This window comes from Adiantum capillus-veneris, chromosome 2, assembly GCF_014529385.1.
Source record: "Adiantum capillus-veneris isolate H3 chromosome 2, ASM1452938v2, whole genome shotgun sequence".
Taxonomy (NCBI): domain Eukaryota; kingdom Viridiplantae; phylum Streptophyta; class Polypodiopsida; order Polypodiales; family Pteridaceae; genus Adiantum; species Adiantum capillus-veneris.
In genome coordinates this window covers 155,089,942-155,105,911 of record NC_140932.1, presented here as the reverse complement: position 1 = coordinate 155,105,911, position 15,970 = coordinate 155,089,942, and the positions used below count along the sequence as shown (strand labels likewise).

General features: G+C 45.3%; 1 protein-coding gene across 1 annotated transcript in view; it reads left to right on the top strand.

Moving 5' to 3' along the window:
- TOR (target of rapamycin) overlaps positions 1 to 15,970 on the top strand; it is a 184,186-nt gene that overhangs the window by 32,401 nt on the left and 135,815 nt on the right. Inside the window, exons 3-19 of the mRNA XM_086491773.1 lie at positions 1,005 to 1,079; positions 1,211 to 1,383; positions 1,483 to 1,581; positions 1,667 to 1,826; positions 1,902 to 2,045; positions 2,159 to 2,328; positions 2,489 to 2,696; positions 2,782 to 2,991; positions 3,492 to 3,644; positions 3,722 to 3,843; positions 3,930 to 4,029; positions 4,107 to 4,202; positions 4,307 to 4,437; positions 6,643 to 6,745; positions 6,837 to 7,031; positions 7,117 to 7,206; positions 7,291 to 7,326. Of these exons, the coding sequence (XP_086347899.1) occupies positions 1,005 to 1,079; positions 1,211 to 1,383; positions 1,483 to 1,581; positions 1,667 to 1,826; positions 1,902 to 2,045; positions 2,159 to 2,328; positions 2,489 to 2,696; positions 2,782 to 2,991; positions 3,492 to 3,644; positions 3,722 to 3,843; positions 3,930 to 4,029; positions 4,107 to 4,202; positions 4,307 to 4,437; positions 6,643 to 6,745; positions 6,837 to 7,031; positions 7,117 to 7,206; positions 7,291 to 7,326 (2,265 nt within the window). The remainder of the gene's footprint in view (positions 1 to 1,004; positions 1,080 to 1,210; positions 1,384 to 1,482; positions 1,582 to 1,666; positions 1,827 to 1,901; positions 2,046 to 2,158; positions 2,329 to 2,488; positions 2,697 to 2,781; positions 2,992 to 3,491; positions 3,645 to 3,721; positions 3,844 to 3,929; positions 4,030 to 4,106; positions 4,203 to 4,306; positions 4,438 to 6,642; positions 6,746 to 6,836; positions 7,032 to 7,116; positions 7,207 to 7,290; positions 7,327 to 15,970) is intronic.

The window sequence follows — 15,970 nt, the reverse complement described above, 5'->3', positions numbered from 1 at the left end:
ACCATGATCAGAGATGCCTTGGATTATACTTACTGGAGATTCGCAAACACAGAGAGGATCTCTTGAAGAGGGGCACAATGAGAGAGATCCAGCGACAGCGGAAGATTACAGATTTCTTTCAGTCATAGACAGAGGAGTTCGAGCAGCCCCCACAGCATAACAACACCAGAGGCACCAGAGGCATACTGCTTGATCGGGCGATAGAGATGGGGCGGTCCCGTCGCCCACGGATGAGGGGGCCCTCTCGATATCGAGGCAGATTGTGACAGAGGATCCATACCATACTGGCGCGACATAGGAGCCGTCCCGGATACTGATGTATATGTATATGATCCCTCGACTGTTAGAGAGCCCCATTATATCAGCTCACCCTTTGTATTTCCTATTCCCTTTGTTTCAGCTTTCACCCCACCCCTACCCACTATTTTCTTTTCAGTTCTTTGTACTTTTTGTACCCAGACAGATTCACCACATGTAACCTTTTGGTCTCATAGGTCATTTTGGCCTTTTGAAGACGTTAATATTACATTTCATTTCATTTCATTTCTCTCTCTCAGGGGTTACTATTTGCTTTCCATGAGACATCATTATGATCAATTTTAGTCTTTTTTACCTGTGGAAGAGGCAGAGTGTCCTCACCTTGTGAGCGCTGGTCGCATAGGTCTTATTGGCTTTTTAGGGATGTTTAATTCAGATTATCCTTTCAAGGCCAAAATTGCTGCTATAGACAACACTCTTAAACAACACCATCATGTCTCAAAAGACATCACAGGTCGACATAATGACTGGAATTGGACCTATGAGACAGGCCATCTTTAGGCCTTTTTATCTTGTTCTATGTATAGTTACTTGCAAGTGCCATTGTGAAATTTTAAACTCCCATGAAAGCTCTCGGTCATGTTTGCCAGATGTAGAAGCTTAACATACAATCTGTGACCTTTTACATAGAGAGGATGCTTATGTTTTGTTATGGTGGATTATGTTTTTCTTTGTTGTCACTGCAGGTTAAGCATGCATTATGTTGGTTGCAAGAAGAACGAGTGGAGTCCCGTCGCTTTGCTGCTGTTCTTATCTTGAAAGTAAGCTTTTCTTCTTCAAATTTATGCTGTTGAATGTGTTTTCTGTAAGCACTCCTGTCTAGTATTCTGTAAGTGTTGATCAGCTGATTTGCAGCAATTGATATCTCTTCGACTCTTTTTCTTTGAGGCAGGAAATGGCAGAAAATGCACCTACCATGTTCAATGTTCATGTTCCCGAGTTTGTTGATGCCGTTTGGGTAGCTTTGCGAGATCAAAAGCTTCACGTGAGGGAGAGAGCTGTGGAGGCTTTAAGGGCCTGTCTTTGTGTGATTGAGAAAAGAGAGACTCGATGGCGGGTGCAATGGTAGTTTCTTTATTGTCAATTTGTTCTTTCCATCTTTGTAAGGCTAATAAAATCTATATCTGTCACTACAAGTTTTAACCCTATATTGCAACTTGCCAGGTATTATAAAATGTTTGAAGCAACTCAAGATGGCCTTGGAAGAAATGCGAGTGTTGAGAGCATACATGGATCATTGCTTGCAGTTGGAGAGCTTTTAAGGTCTGGTAGTATTTCCCAACCGATACTGTCCCCTTTGTAATGTTACTAACATGCTTGCTCACAAATCCTATTGTTAAAATGACAGAAATACAGGTGAATTTATGATGTCGAGGTACAAAGAAGTAGCTGAAATTGTTTTCAAGTACCGGGATCATCGAGATCGGCTAGTGAGAAGAAGCATTACCGCTTTGCTTCCTCGTATTGCTCATTTCTTAAGGGACCGTTTCGTCACGTCATACCTGAAGGTGCTCTGAACACATTATTTGCATATTTTGTGAGTGGTAACTTCAAATGTCTCACCTTTGTCTATGAACAAAAAGATATGCATGGATCACCTGCTTGCTGTCATGAAAAATCCAACGGAGCGAGGAAGTGGATTTCTAGCACTGGCAGAGATGGCAGGTGCTGTGGGGGGGGAATTGGAGTCGTACCTGCCGCTTGTGACAAGCTTTTTAAGGGAGGCAGTAAGGCTTTGTCTAAACTCTTCTCAAGAAAATAAGTTTTTTATCCTTTGTTTGGATGTTAATACTCAAATCCTTTTCAGTTGAAATATAGGTTTTTCATTTTCTTTGTACAGATTACACCCAAGAGAGCCAGGCCATCAATGGAAGCCTTGGTTTGCATTGGAAGCCTTTCAAAGGCAATGGGTCCTGCTATGGAAAAGCACGTGAGAGGTCTGTTGGATGCCATGTTTGCGTCTGGATTGACACCTACATTTGTTGAAGCACTGGAAAGCATTGTCTCTAGGTATGGCTGTTTTTTACCCTTAATGCATTTGAGTTTGCTGCCAAGGGAAAAACCTGACTGTTTTAAGCTGTTAGTTCCTTTCTGTTGGCTCATTGCTCTTTGTTACGTCCTTACGCCTCAAACCATGATCCAAATTTTCTTTTGCTTGTTATGCTGGCAGTTTGCCGTCTTTGCTTTCTACTGTTCAGGAGCGCCTACTAGATTCCATCTCATTTGTGCTAGCAAAATCTACCTATCGCTCTGCAAAGGCTGTTAGTGCAGTGCCTGCTCGCCCTCTAGCTGTGCCTAGTTCACCTCAGCCACCTGAGGTGACTGGTGCCTCACTTGTTCAACTAGCTTTGCGAACTTTGACAACATTTAATCTCAAGGTTTGCTGCCATTGATAATCAACAAGTGCGTGTGTTCTTGACTTGCTTCTTTGTGGCCAATAACAAAGAAACCTTTTTGTATCAGGGTCATGAGTTGTTGGAGTTTACAAGGGCAGCTGTGGTCCCTTATTTGGAGGATGAGGATCCAGTAACAAGAAGAGATGCAGGAGTGTGCTGCTGTAGGCTTATGGAGCATTCTTTGAGTTCGTTTGGCACATCTAATGCAAGATTGAGTTCTGGTAGAGCAACACTTCTGAGAGGAGGATCTTGGAGGCGTCGCCATCTTATTGAAGAGGTGCAGAGTGTTATTAATATTACTTGTTGGCACTGTTGATCTGTCTGGTCTAAGTTTGAAATTACCAAGTTTCCTTCGGTTGCTTTTGAACACATTCTTCCTATTGTGAGTCCAGCCAGCAAAAAAGATTACTGTCGTAAAATATGTCAGTGGGTGTGTACTTCAATTCAATATGTTAAGGCCAAAAGTTAAAATATTTTGAAGGTGAAGTAAACTGGAATTGTAAACCACTTAAAAAACAACTCATATGAATGAGGGAAGCATTGTGGACCATTTTAACTGGTTTTTTGAGAAGTGAACATAGGCCATGGTTAGAGTTCCAAGGCGCTTAGGCTTTGCTGTTTCAGTTAAATGCATAATTCAATACTGGACACTTCTTATGATACTGAAAAAGCTAAGCCGGGTTTAAGGTCCCTCATTAGGAACTTCTTTACAATTGTTCCCTTAATTTTTTTTTCTTTGTGTGCTTTTAATCCTGGGCTTTGGATGTTTTTGGCTAGATTTTAGAAAAACTACTAGTTGCAGCAGTTGCTGATGCTGATGCAGGAGTTCGGAAGGCAATTTTATCTTCTCTGCATGGAAATACAAGCCTTGATTCCTTTTTGGCTCAAGCTGATAGCTTACGGGCTATGTTTATATCTTTGAATGATGAGGTAAAGCATATTGGCTTTGCTATTAAGGACAAAATATGGATATGCATTTGAGCAGCTCAATCTTCACCTTGTTACAGTCACTCGAAGTTAGGCGGCTCGCTATTTCGATGGCTGGAAGGCTATCAGAGCAAAACCCTGCTTACGTACTACCAGCTCTTCGTTGTCATCTTGTGAGACTTTTGAATGATCTCGAGCAAAGGTAATGATGCTCTAAAGTCGTCCGAGGATCTGTGTGAGGTATATGACAGTATCATGAATACCATGCTTTCTGATCACTCTTTGCAGCCTAGACAGTAAAAATAGGGAGGAGAGTGCTCAGCTTCTTGGATGTCTAATTCGAACTTGTGAGCGTTTGGTTCTTCCATACATTGGCCCAGTCCATAAGGTGTCTCGTGTTTGTGGTCAGTTTCTACAGGATAGTGTCCTAAAATACCTTGGTGCTAATAATTTTCTCATTGATAGGTCCTTCTAGCAAAGTTGCGAGATGTTTCAGGTGGTTCTGCAAACAATGGTTTGGTAACTGAGGTTCTTGCAACTGTGGGTGAGCTGGCGCGGGTGGTATGGATTTTGTTGTAATCAGATTTTGGATTTTACCATCAGAACCTACATTTTCATGTTGTGAGATGTTTTCCTCATGGCCTTATAAAGTTGCTTACTATCAGGGTGGCTGTGCTATGCGAGAACATCTTGTGAACCTGATGCCTTTAATAAGAGACGTTCTTCTGGATGGGTCAGCAAACATCAAAAGGGAAGTTGCAGTTTCTACACTAGGGCAGCTGATTCAAAGTACAGGGTTAGTTGTTTCTGTGTTGTTGGAGCAGTTCTCTACCTTGGTAGTTTGCACTGTGCTCAGTGAATTATCTTCTGCATATCAAATGAATTGCTTTGACCTGCTTGAGTTTTGCTTCTGTCAGAGTAAGAGAGAAAATTCTGATCACATGAAAACAAACCAACCATTTTGAGTGGAGGCATTGACAGTCTTAGTTCAAACTTGGCATTGCAGGGATCTGGAATGAGCACACATTTACCTCAGACAAAGCATTGGCCATTTTGAATATTCTTTGCATTTTCTCCAGTTCTGGAAAAAACAGCTCTTCCATCCTTTTCAGACTGGATTTTCCAGAAGAAATAAGGATATATACGTTTATGCAGAAAAATAATTGCCAGGATTCAAATGTATAGACTCCGTCTACTATAGAAGATTTAAAGGCATAAAAAACTTATATCAAATGTGCACATAATGCATCATACATACTAGTATCAAACTTACAAATAGGTAGGCCCTTTGAACATGTTAGGGTTGAAGATTAGTAATCTTAGGAAGCAGAAATATCAATCCTAGAATCTAATTCATAGTTGCAGGGAAGAGTAGACAATAGTTTCAGCTTTGATGTCCACAAGTTATAAAATATCACACCAATTCACGAAGATGGTACCTGCCAAAATCTCAATTTGTGCGACAACTTACAAATAGGTAGCCCCTTCAAACATGCTAGGGTCGAAGACTAGCAATCTCAGGAGGGAAAGTGGAGCAAGTAATAAAATATCACACCCGTTCATGAAAATGTTACCTGCTAAAATCTCAAGTTGTTCGACTTTTTAACTGGTTCTAGAATTTTGTAAACTCGTCTACAGTGGAGACCTGTCCTTATGGGCTGAAGCGTGACCTTAAAATAATTGAGCAATTAAACATGACATAGGACATTTTATTGAAGGTAGGGCCTGTGCATCTGACTATGCTTGGAGTATACCTTTAGCTCCCTTGGCTATTCTCCTCATGGCCCAGCCGCCAGGTAGCAGGGGTGCTCAATTTGCATTAACAACTGAGAGGCATGGAAGAATTCAAAATAAAGAAACGTAATGGCTTTCTTTTTTACGCAACTCCTACCATTGCTGTCAAATCCTGCAGGGGTATCAGAGTCTGTTTGCTCCTGTTTGCTCCTATTTTTGCCTGGTGTAAGTAGTGGCGTGCTGCTTCATTGTCCTGCTGCTTGAGTTATGAGCTCATCTCCTGTGTTGCTGCTGGTATGTGGAGGCTATAAATCAAAAAAGCTTTAGACAGGGGTCTTGCAACTTGCAACTACTAACTACTTATTGGACTTACTTTGGTTGATGCATTATTATGAGTAACATGAAAATAAGTCTTCGTGTGACACGTGTGAAGGTTAAGAGGGTTGAGATGAATGCACTCAGAAGTGACATGATGTTCTATGACACGAATCCCATGCAAAAGAGTGGCCTGACCTAGACAAAAGTAGGAGGCTGCAAAAGATCGACTCTTACAGTAGGAAGAGATTCAGGGCTTTGTCACATAAGGCAAGCCTGATGGGATGTTGTTGAAATCTTTGGTTGCCAGGGATAAAAAACTAGACCATAAATTTTTGCCCCTTCAATAAGCAATTCAATGTTATATTGCCTATTGTTGTTTTGGTCTGCAGTAGCCAAGGCTCACATTGTTTTGTTACTGTTGTATTCATGGGACCATCTTACCCCTGACATGCAACAAAACCTGAAAACACTTCTCATTCTTTTGTTAATTAAGTGGTGGTTGGTTATCCTACATATTTGCACTTATGTCATTATTCATGGGACCATCCTAGACTCTAGTTTTGAGGTGTGACAAAGCCTGTAAATATTTCTCATTCTTTTGATAATCAAGCATCAAATTGCGTCTCTGAAAGCTATAGCCTTGTGGTGAAATGGTTGTGAAACAAATTCAGAGTTTCTTTAAAGTGCCAGATGGAATTAGCTGGAGGGTTTCTTTGAAACACGAGGGGGTGCACAGGTCTTTTGTGTTTTCTCCTTGTCATTTTGTGATTTGGTTGCATCCATGGAGCATGGTAGTTTGTATGTGGTGTCACCTGCAGTTTGAATTTGCAAAGCTAGATTAAGTTTTTGTTTGTTGTGCTCTTGAATGTACATTCTATAAGGCACTGTGAGTGATTTTATCCCCTCTGAGGTTGAGGCAAGGTTTATTCACTAAATTATTCTTCTTCAGGTATGTTGTTACTCCATACAAAGATTACCCTGAGTTGCTTGGCTTGTTACTTCGTTTGTTGAATGGTGACCTTGCTTGGTCTATGAGAGGAGAAGTCTTGAAGGTCCTTAATATTACTGAGGATTCCTTTTTAGTGCATGATTCTGCTTCTGTTTATGGCAGATTGTATTGTTGATATGTTGTATGTTGCTTAGGTTTTAGGGATTCTAGGAGCTCTTGATCCACATGTTCACAAACGCAACCAACAGTTGCTCCAAGGAGGACTTGGTGAAGGGGACCATGTTGTAGTTACAGATGTTCCTCAGCAGATGCATTCTATGGACGATCTTTTTCTAGAGGTTTGGCCTTCAGGAGGATTGTTCATGACGTCAGAGGACTACTACTCAACTGTAAGTTCTGCTTTAACTTTTCCTGTTTGTTTACGAAGTAGCCTTCATAGTTTTGACTATCGTCGGTTGGCCTGTATCTGTGCAGGTTGCAATACATGCGTTAATGCGAATTCTGAAAGATCCTCAATCAAGCTATCACCAAAAAGTTGTGGGATCACTCACTTTTATTTTTAAGGTACGTCAAGGGAAGATTTTTTTTTCTTTAGTGATTTGATTTCTGCAACAGTTTCTTAGGTTGTGCAATTTGGCTGAATTTCAGACAATGGGACTGAGCTGTGTGCCATACCTTCCCAAAGTGAGTATTCACAATTCTACCTACTTGTATGCTTTGAAAGTTTCAGGGTTCATGTGGGGGTGTCTTGTGCAAGAAAATAATAAAGATTCAAGGAATTGTCCTCTTGAGGGTGATTAGAGAGACATGAGAGGAAAACAGTTTTGAGATTGTTAAGATGGATTTTACATCTCTGTGATGCTGGCAGACCCAGCTGCGATCATACGTGCAACCCTTACACTACACCTGCCCATGTACCAGATCTTACACCCTCAGTTTGACATAGGATGGAGCTAGCACTTTATTTTTCAGACACCCTCGAAAATCTCAAATGGCACCTTCTCCGTAGACGTGTGAACAATGTTGTTGTAAGCAAACTCCACCAGAGGCAAATCCCCATTGAGTCTTGTGATCAATAAGACATAAACAAGTCCAAAACCACTCCCATTTGTCTCTGGATGAAATGAGGACGAGAATTTAAGCTGAGTGCCTATATTCTCCCACATTGTCTTCGAAACAAGCTCGTAAACCTGGGGTCTCTATTTGTCACTATAGATATATGCATGCCATGCAATCTGAAAATCTGTCACTTTAGATATAGGCATGCCATGCAATCTGAAAATCTGCGAGACAAAACAGTTTTTTTTTTCCCGAGAAAGAGATCCTTCTATTAGTCAATGAAACTGCCCATAGGGCTACAACCACCTCTACTAGAGAGGTCTACAACAATCATAAGGGGAGACTCTCCCAATGAAAAAACAGCATATGTACAATGAGGCTAAATCAGGAGATGGGAGGAGGGAAAAGCCACTCAGGTGGACGGTAGTGCCATCTGAGCACATCTTGGACCATGGTGAAGAAAGGCCCAGGGCGCCAGAGTCGAAGGAACTCCTCTCTACGCTCCCGCATGCGGTCGCACCTGCCTTGGAGTCTCTTGAACTGTCCCCTGAGAGTATGGATCAGCTCTAGGCAAAGATCTCGAACTGTCTCTGGTGGTGGTATAGAGCGAGCCTCAAAGATGCTGAAGCAGCGGGCCTGCCAGATGAACCAGAGTGTCAGGCCAGAGACGAGCTCCCACCACTCCTCTCTCTCACTGCACCACTCCTGTGGAGTAAGCTCTGTAGCAGGTTGGAGTGTAGGTCGACCCCCTTGTATCACTATCATCCTGCTGGTGGAGGATAGCTCAAACTGTAGTGCGGGGCCCGTGAGAGTGGACCAAGCAGCTGCCCCCCAAGTGTACTGCTGTGCTGTGGAAAGAGTTGGCATCAGCCGAGGGACACGAAGCCAAACCTGCTGTGCCATAGGGCAGTCCCAAAGACAGTGACACTGACTCTCCACAGGTTGGTCACAAGCTGCACATGCTGCCGAGAGACCACTATGTACAAGCCAGCTCCCCACTGCTGTAGCTCTATGTGCAACCAGCCACTGGAACAAAGTGACTCGCCGCGGCTGTCTGGCATCCCACAACCTTGCCCAAAAAGCTGACAAGAACTCAGTTGTGAGACCCTCCTCCTGCCAATGAGGTGCTGCAACAATACAAGCCTCTCTCTGTGCTGCCAGTATGTGATGTCCTAGTCGAACAATGTACTGAAAGAAAGGGACACTTGGATGGTCGGCTGAGGAGAAAGGGTCCCTCCAAAACCACTCTCTAGGATTCCACTGCACTCGTGCCGATGGACAACTCTCCCAAGCCCACAGCCTGCAGTGGCCTGTCTCAAGAGCTGCTGGTTTAGGATCTATGACACAAGTCCTCCCACAGATGCCCACAACTCTGATCCTTTGAAAACAAACTCTGCAACCTGTGGGGCCTCTACTGAGACTCTTTGTAACCGACCCTCACCCTGTAGCTCGAAAAACATGGAGGGTACAGTCTCTGAGGAAGCCCGAACTGCGATGAGGACCTCCAGTCGCGCGAAGGCCCCCATCCATCTGGGCACTGCTGACTCGAGAGGTGTAAGCCACTCAGTTGGTATTGCCTCTGTGATGTCCTGGCACATGCTGTGTACCATAGTTACCGGGGAACGCCCCCTAGCCCCCGTTCCGGCGTTCCGGGGGGTAGTTCCCTTCCCAAACGTTCCGGAACGTCCCGGAATGTCTGACATTCCGGGTGGCCAATGCAAACCGGAACGGCCGTTCCGGAATTCCGGAACGTTCCGAAACGCCCCCGGACGGTTCAGGAATGCCCCTGGAACGGCCAACGGCTACAAACAAATTTGGCAAAAATTGAAAAAATTGAAGTAAATGTTTGGGCTTCTTGTGAAAGTGTGCAAGGCCTCAAGGACTCATAAAATGCACCCCCCTCCCCCTTTCTCTTCACAAGCTAATCCTCAAGGCTCAAGCTCTCTCCCTCTCACTCTCAAGATCTCTCCCTCTCAAGACTCACTCTCTCAAGGCTCAAGGCTTCAAGCCTTCAAGCTCTCTTCCTCTCCCTCCCACTCTCTCAAATCTCTCCCTCTCCATCTCACTCTCTCTCTCTCTCTCTCTCTCTCATCATCATCTAGTCATAGCAAGGTTGAATGGTCTTCAAAACGAGTTTTTTGTGAGTATTAGAGTGAAAGCACTCTAATACTCCTTGTATTTAAACACAAGGAGCTAAAAATTGCACTATTTGGGTGTTTTTTATACCTCCCGTTCCGCGACGTTCCCGTTCCGGACCCCTAGCCGTTCCCCCGTTCCGCGGGGATCCCGTTGCCGTTCCCGTTCCGCGTTCCGGGTAACTATGCTGTGTACCCCTCTCATGCCCTGTAGCTGGATGCTCTGAAGCTCCTCTAACAAACCTGAGAACTGTAGCTAGTCACCTAAAGTGCGTGCTGGACCCTCTGCCATGGGACCCCAAGAGACATGAGGCCTACTATCAACCAAGTCGCTTCTTTGAGTGCTGACCATGGGGTTCCAACAAGGGGCTGTCTCAGGTGCTCCTCCGTGCGAGTAGGCTGGTGCTGCTCCAGGCCTCTCCGCAGCTGCTTCCAGGATCGAAGAAGGCTCACAGCAAAACGGTCCTCTAGTCTCCTGCCCAGGCCAACTCTGCGCATCTCTGTGAAAATCCATTTGGTGGAAGGTCTCCAAGGGCCTCCAACCTGAGGCACTCTAGCCGCTGAAGCAAAAACTCCTTCCAGGGCTCCTCCCCTGGAAGCAGTCCTCTGACAACAAACTTCCCAAGAAGGGCTCTGCTCTGCTGTGCTGGGTCTATGATTTCCAACCCCCCCTCCCCCCCCGAGAACAAGGTAGAGTGATGACGTGCCAGGCCACTTTGGCCGGGGCTATTTGAGTATCACGCCTTGACCAAAGGAAATTCCTGATCAGCCTCTCTATCTGGCTGATGCAGGAGAAGATCCAACAAGATATAATGTACCACATAGTAGCCAACAACACCTGGTTGGCCACTACAACTCTGCCTGCCAAAGAAAGTCGTGCCGAGCTCCATTGTAATAGCTTCCTCTTGATGGACAGGAGGAGGGGAGCAATCTGCTGCTCAGGAGACAAGTCCAAGCCAACCTGACAGCCCAAGTAACGAACTGCAGTCCCTGAGGGCATCCATTTGAAACCCTCACTTGGCATCCAATCAGGCGTAGGAGCACTGTCAACCGAGAAAGCCACTGTCTTCCTTCAGTTGATCAGTGCGCCTGATGCACAACAAAAGGTCTCAAGAGCTTGCTCACACCTGTGTAGGTTGGCCTCCTGGCCCTCCAAGTACAAAGCTGAGTTGTCTGCAAACTCAACATCAAGTAGCTCATCACCCCGAACAGGAAGCAGTAAGCCACATAAACCAACCTGCTATGAAACCAAAAATCTGCTCATCGCCTCAGCATAGAACAGAAAGAGGAAGGGGGCAAGAGGGCAGCCCTGTCTGACTTAACGTCTGAGCATGAACCGATCTCATCTACCTCCTGCCAAAAGCACCTGACTGTGTGCACGTCTGTAAAGAGCTGACACCCCTCTAATCCAGGCATGTGAGAAGCCCATCCTGTGAAGAGTGCCCTCCAAAAAGTCCCAGTCAACTCTATCGTAGGCCTTCTCAAAATCGAGAAGAAGAATCACCAGATCCTCACCACGGAGGCGCGCGAGGGCAGATGCCTCACAAAAAGTAAAGATGTTGTCAAGGATATTGCGCTCTCTAGAAGTGGCTGAATCCTCAAACTCAGAGCCTTGGCAAGAATTTTGTAGGCTGAGTTAAGGATGGTGATGAGTCGCCACTGCTGAATCTCATCCAAGGAACCACCCTCTTGGGAATGAGGTAAATCAAACCCTCACTCATGCTGTCAGGCATCTCTCCTGTGTGTAAAATGTTACTGAAAGGCGTTGCAGAGGTTTGAGCCAAGCAAGTCCTAGTACTATAAGAAAAAACTGGAGTCAAACCATCCTCACCTAGATAGCTACCACGGGGAAGTGCTCTGAGGGCCACGTGGATCTCCTCTAGCTGAAGAGGCAGCTCAAGCCTCTAGCACATCTCCTCAGTCACAAGACAAGGCATCTGTGCCCAGACCAGCTCTCTGCATGCATCCTCACGCTCTGACTGAGGCTCTGTTGACAACAGGTCATGGTAAAAGTCAGTAGCAAGTGCACGCATGTCCTCTAGCTCTGAAGCAATTGACCCGTCAGGCCTCCTTATCTGGCTGACACTAGCATGCGCATGCTGGGGTCGCACAATTTCAAAGAACGCCCCCGCAACACTGTCACCCACCTGGGTCCACTGCGATGCTTGTCGATGGAAAGCAAACTCATGATGTCTCTCCTCTGTGCTGGCAAGCTCCTGGCGAGCTTGCTGCAACTGCTCCTCCAACCAAGGACTGTTTGGGTGTTGCTCCTGCATCCTCTGCAGGAAAGCAACGCCTTGTCGAAGACGGCGCTTCTCTCTCGCTGCAGCTAGGCGGGTCGTAGACTCCTGAAGAAAGAAGCGGCTAAGCTGAGCAAGTCCAGAGGCCACTCTGTCAGCAGGAGAGTCCTGCGTGTCCAAGCCCTCTGTCCAAAGAGCCACCACTCGCTCTCTGAGCTTAGAGTCCAACAAGATCCTCTCAGGGATGCGTAGCATTGTGCTGCCCCTCCTCTGTCTATCTGTCACTGTGAGGATCACTGGTGCATGGTCCGAAAAGGATGTCCCAGCCAAGATGCAAACTAACCCACCCCAGTCACAAATCTGGTCACTAGCATAGAAGCGATCTATCCTAGATAGATTCACTCCTCCAACTCTGCGATCAATAATTGGGAGAAAACCAGGCTGTCAGGGCTTTATACAAAACCTGAGTGCTGCCAAACATTAGAAACCCTCACAGTCATACAAAATCGCTCCAAGCTGTCAGCTCAGCCCCGGGTATCGTGACATGGCCACCTCCGATCTGATCAGAGGGGTCCTCCAACATGTTAAGTCCCTCCCAACACACCATTGCTCTGCATGCGGCAAAGACTCCACAACCTGAGAACAGAACTCTACCCGTGCACTTGCCACATTGGGTGGATAAATGTTTAGGAAACCCATAAGGCAACCTTGAACCTGCATAGTAATCCACTGAGCTTTTCCTGGTACAATAATACCTCTGCCCACAATGGCCTGTTGCAAAGAATCCACAATAGTCATACATACCCCTCCCTGGATGCCTCCAGGTCCAAATGCAGCTATGCAGCTGACCAAAATGTCTCATATCGACCATGCAAAATCTGACCACACCGTCTTATTGAAGGAGTACGAGCGGAAGTGAGACGGGAGACGAGTGATTGATTAATACAAAAAGAAATACCGAAAGGGGCGCCAGTCTTTGGGGCCAATATCTCTAGGCACGGAACTCCGCCGGGCCAGTGCAAATCTATTGTGATCTGTGAATTGTTTTGAAGTGGTTATTTGGTGCTGTCGCGGTTGATTCTTGACTTGGAGTGTCCAAGTCTGTTACACACACTGTCCATAGTACCCAGAATCTAACCCAGCCAAAAAAGTAGGCATACGGTTGAAGCAAAGGTGGAAGCACTCCAAAGATCCAAAAAAACTTACCAAATTGTGCTCCAGGAAAACGTGAGCGAAGAGTTGAAGAGATGCTATCCACAAATTGTCTCATACGAGAACACGACCACAGAAGATGCGATATATTCTCAATGCCTGCACCACAACGAACGCATTTCGAAGATGCCAATCTCCTAGAGCGCAGTAATTTGTACTACCTACACACACACACACACACACACACACACTGTAGGCACTTAATGCAGGAGAAGCCTCCCTTGGGATGAGTCTGGCAAATCGATGTTGTCACAAGACGGACACCACGTGCCAACGGAAAAGAACAGATTGAACAACTCTAATCACTTCAATAACAATTGAACTGAAAGAGAGAGACGACACGGGCCCAAAGAGTATTGGCCCCAAACCTTTGCGTCCCTTTCGGTATTTCTTTATATTACTTGAACTCAGTACAATGTCGGTACTCCACCCTTTGCACCTTCGTATTGAAGCATGGTAGAGAATGAGCCCTTGTCTCATATTGAAAGGCCCTTGGCCATAAAAAGTAGTTACAATCTTTACAACTCAAAAGCGACTGGCCCAAAAGTAGGTGCTCAAGAACTGCCAGCACAAAAGCAGGAATCCGTAAAGCTCTGCCACGTCAACAGCTAGCGTAAAACGTGGAAATCCGTACAAGCTGCCATGCCAGCAGTCAACGTAAAATCTGAAAATCCGTACAATGTGCCACGTCAGCACTCCAACGTAAATTTCGGGATTTCGTACTTCTGCTGCCACGTCATCAGCTTCTATACTATGTGTGTATGTGTGTAGGCTGCTTTACTTTAGGCCCTTCGGACGGGAACCTTAAGTTGGTTGGAACTTCTTCTGCTGCATCTTCTTAGGGTTTGGGATTCTCGGCCGGGATCTGCAGGTTGGCTCCGTTCTTCAGTGTCTTGACACGTTGACAGCTTGTGACAGATGTGGTGCTGCCATGTGTCTACTTTGCCTCTTTTGAGTTAATTTCCCAGTACCCACCAACCTAAGTGTCGCGTGGGGCCTAGATGACTTTGAATTGAGCCTAGACACCCATTTACTTCTCGGATTTCAGTGCTGACTAGCCTGACCAACTCATGGCGACCTAGCCTTTACTATTGTGGGTGAAACTCTCGGCCATCGGCTGTTTCACACTGGCCATACAATGTCCGGCCATTTGTGACTTCAAAAAGAGGGTACCAAAAATTAAATAAAAATGAAAAGAAAGAAACCAGCAACTAAGGTTAGTGGTTGCCACAGCCTCGTGAGAAGAGTCAACATGAAGCAACAACTAAGGCTAGTGGTTGCCACAACCTCGTGACAAGAGTCAACATGAAGCAGCAATAGTTTTGCTTCCAGATGCACTAGCCCCAAATACTGGTGCCCCTTTCGGTATTGATGCTTCGCAAGATACAATGTCTGGGGGTCCTCTCTTTGTAGTGCTCCCAGCTAATCTACGAGAGAGGAGGCCTTGGCTCTGCTTATGAAGTGGCCTCTGGCCCAAAGCAACTCCTTTGAAAAGCTGAGGCTCCCAAAAGCTCTTCCTCCAAAAGCCAGTGCCAAAAGGGCTGTTCCGTAAAATTGTTCGTACAATGTCACTCCGGGATTTCCGGATTTCCGTACAACTTGCTAGTTGCTTTACTTTTAGGTTTTGAGGCTGCTCCGCGATTCTTTGATAAGTTGGGAGGGTTAGGTTATTAAACCCTAACCCTCTAGTCAATATTTTTAATTGGGGAGGGTTAGGCTTAACAAACTCTAACCCTCTGAGCATTCCACGTCACAAATTTGTGACAAACTCCACCACTCTGTGTCTCGATTCAAGTGTTTAATTTCTCTTTCAGTTCAAATATATATAGTGCTTGCAGATTTGTTCAGGTTTTAGTGCTAGACTTCATTATGGCCGAGTCTCCCCTGCATATCTAAAGTCTTGATAGAAACTCAGTATGAAGATGTTTGTACTGATGTATGGCCGTTTGCGCATGTGGTGTGGGTGTGTAGGAGCATACATTGGTACCTAGTTCTACACCCACTATTGGGCATTGACGACTTTAGTGGGAATGTCGTCCTATTTTTTTTCCAAGAGAAAAATCATCTAATGCGCCTGCTGCTAAGTGGTAGTAGAAACCTCTTAGCACACTAAACGGTTGAAGCTGTCACAAATGCTTGGATGAAGCTTTTGTGGGATGGCTGTACAGAGCAAGGTTGCTCACTTATCAAATAAGATGTAGCATGTTCTTTCCTAGAGGTAGGTTGAAAGATCAGAAGTGTACTATTGTGCTCCACCTTTGGTGTTTTTCCTGAGCTAGGTGCACATTGGGCACATTAGCATTAGATGCGTCCACCTTTTTAACTTTATTTAGCTGTGAATCATCCTCCTTTTGCTCCACTACTTAGGATCTTAACAAATATCGTCTCTTGAGGTTCTAACCTGGTGGATCTCCCCTTCATCTTGTTGCCTTTTTTTTTTCTCATGCATTATTTAGTATAAAAAATCGCATTTCTTAAAAGCATGATCTTATCGTCCTTTTGAAGCATTTCATCCCAATATGTTTTGCATTTCTCTTTTGCAAGCTTCAAAATTTGTTTGATTGGTGTTTGCATCTCTACCTCAAAGTAAGGGAGTGCCTGCACTGTAAATTCATTTCCCGCGGAGTTGGGCTTCATCTGGCAGCTTACGTCACATTGTGTTGGGCCAGCATCGCCATCTTC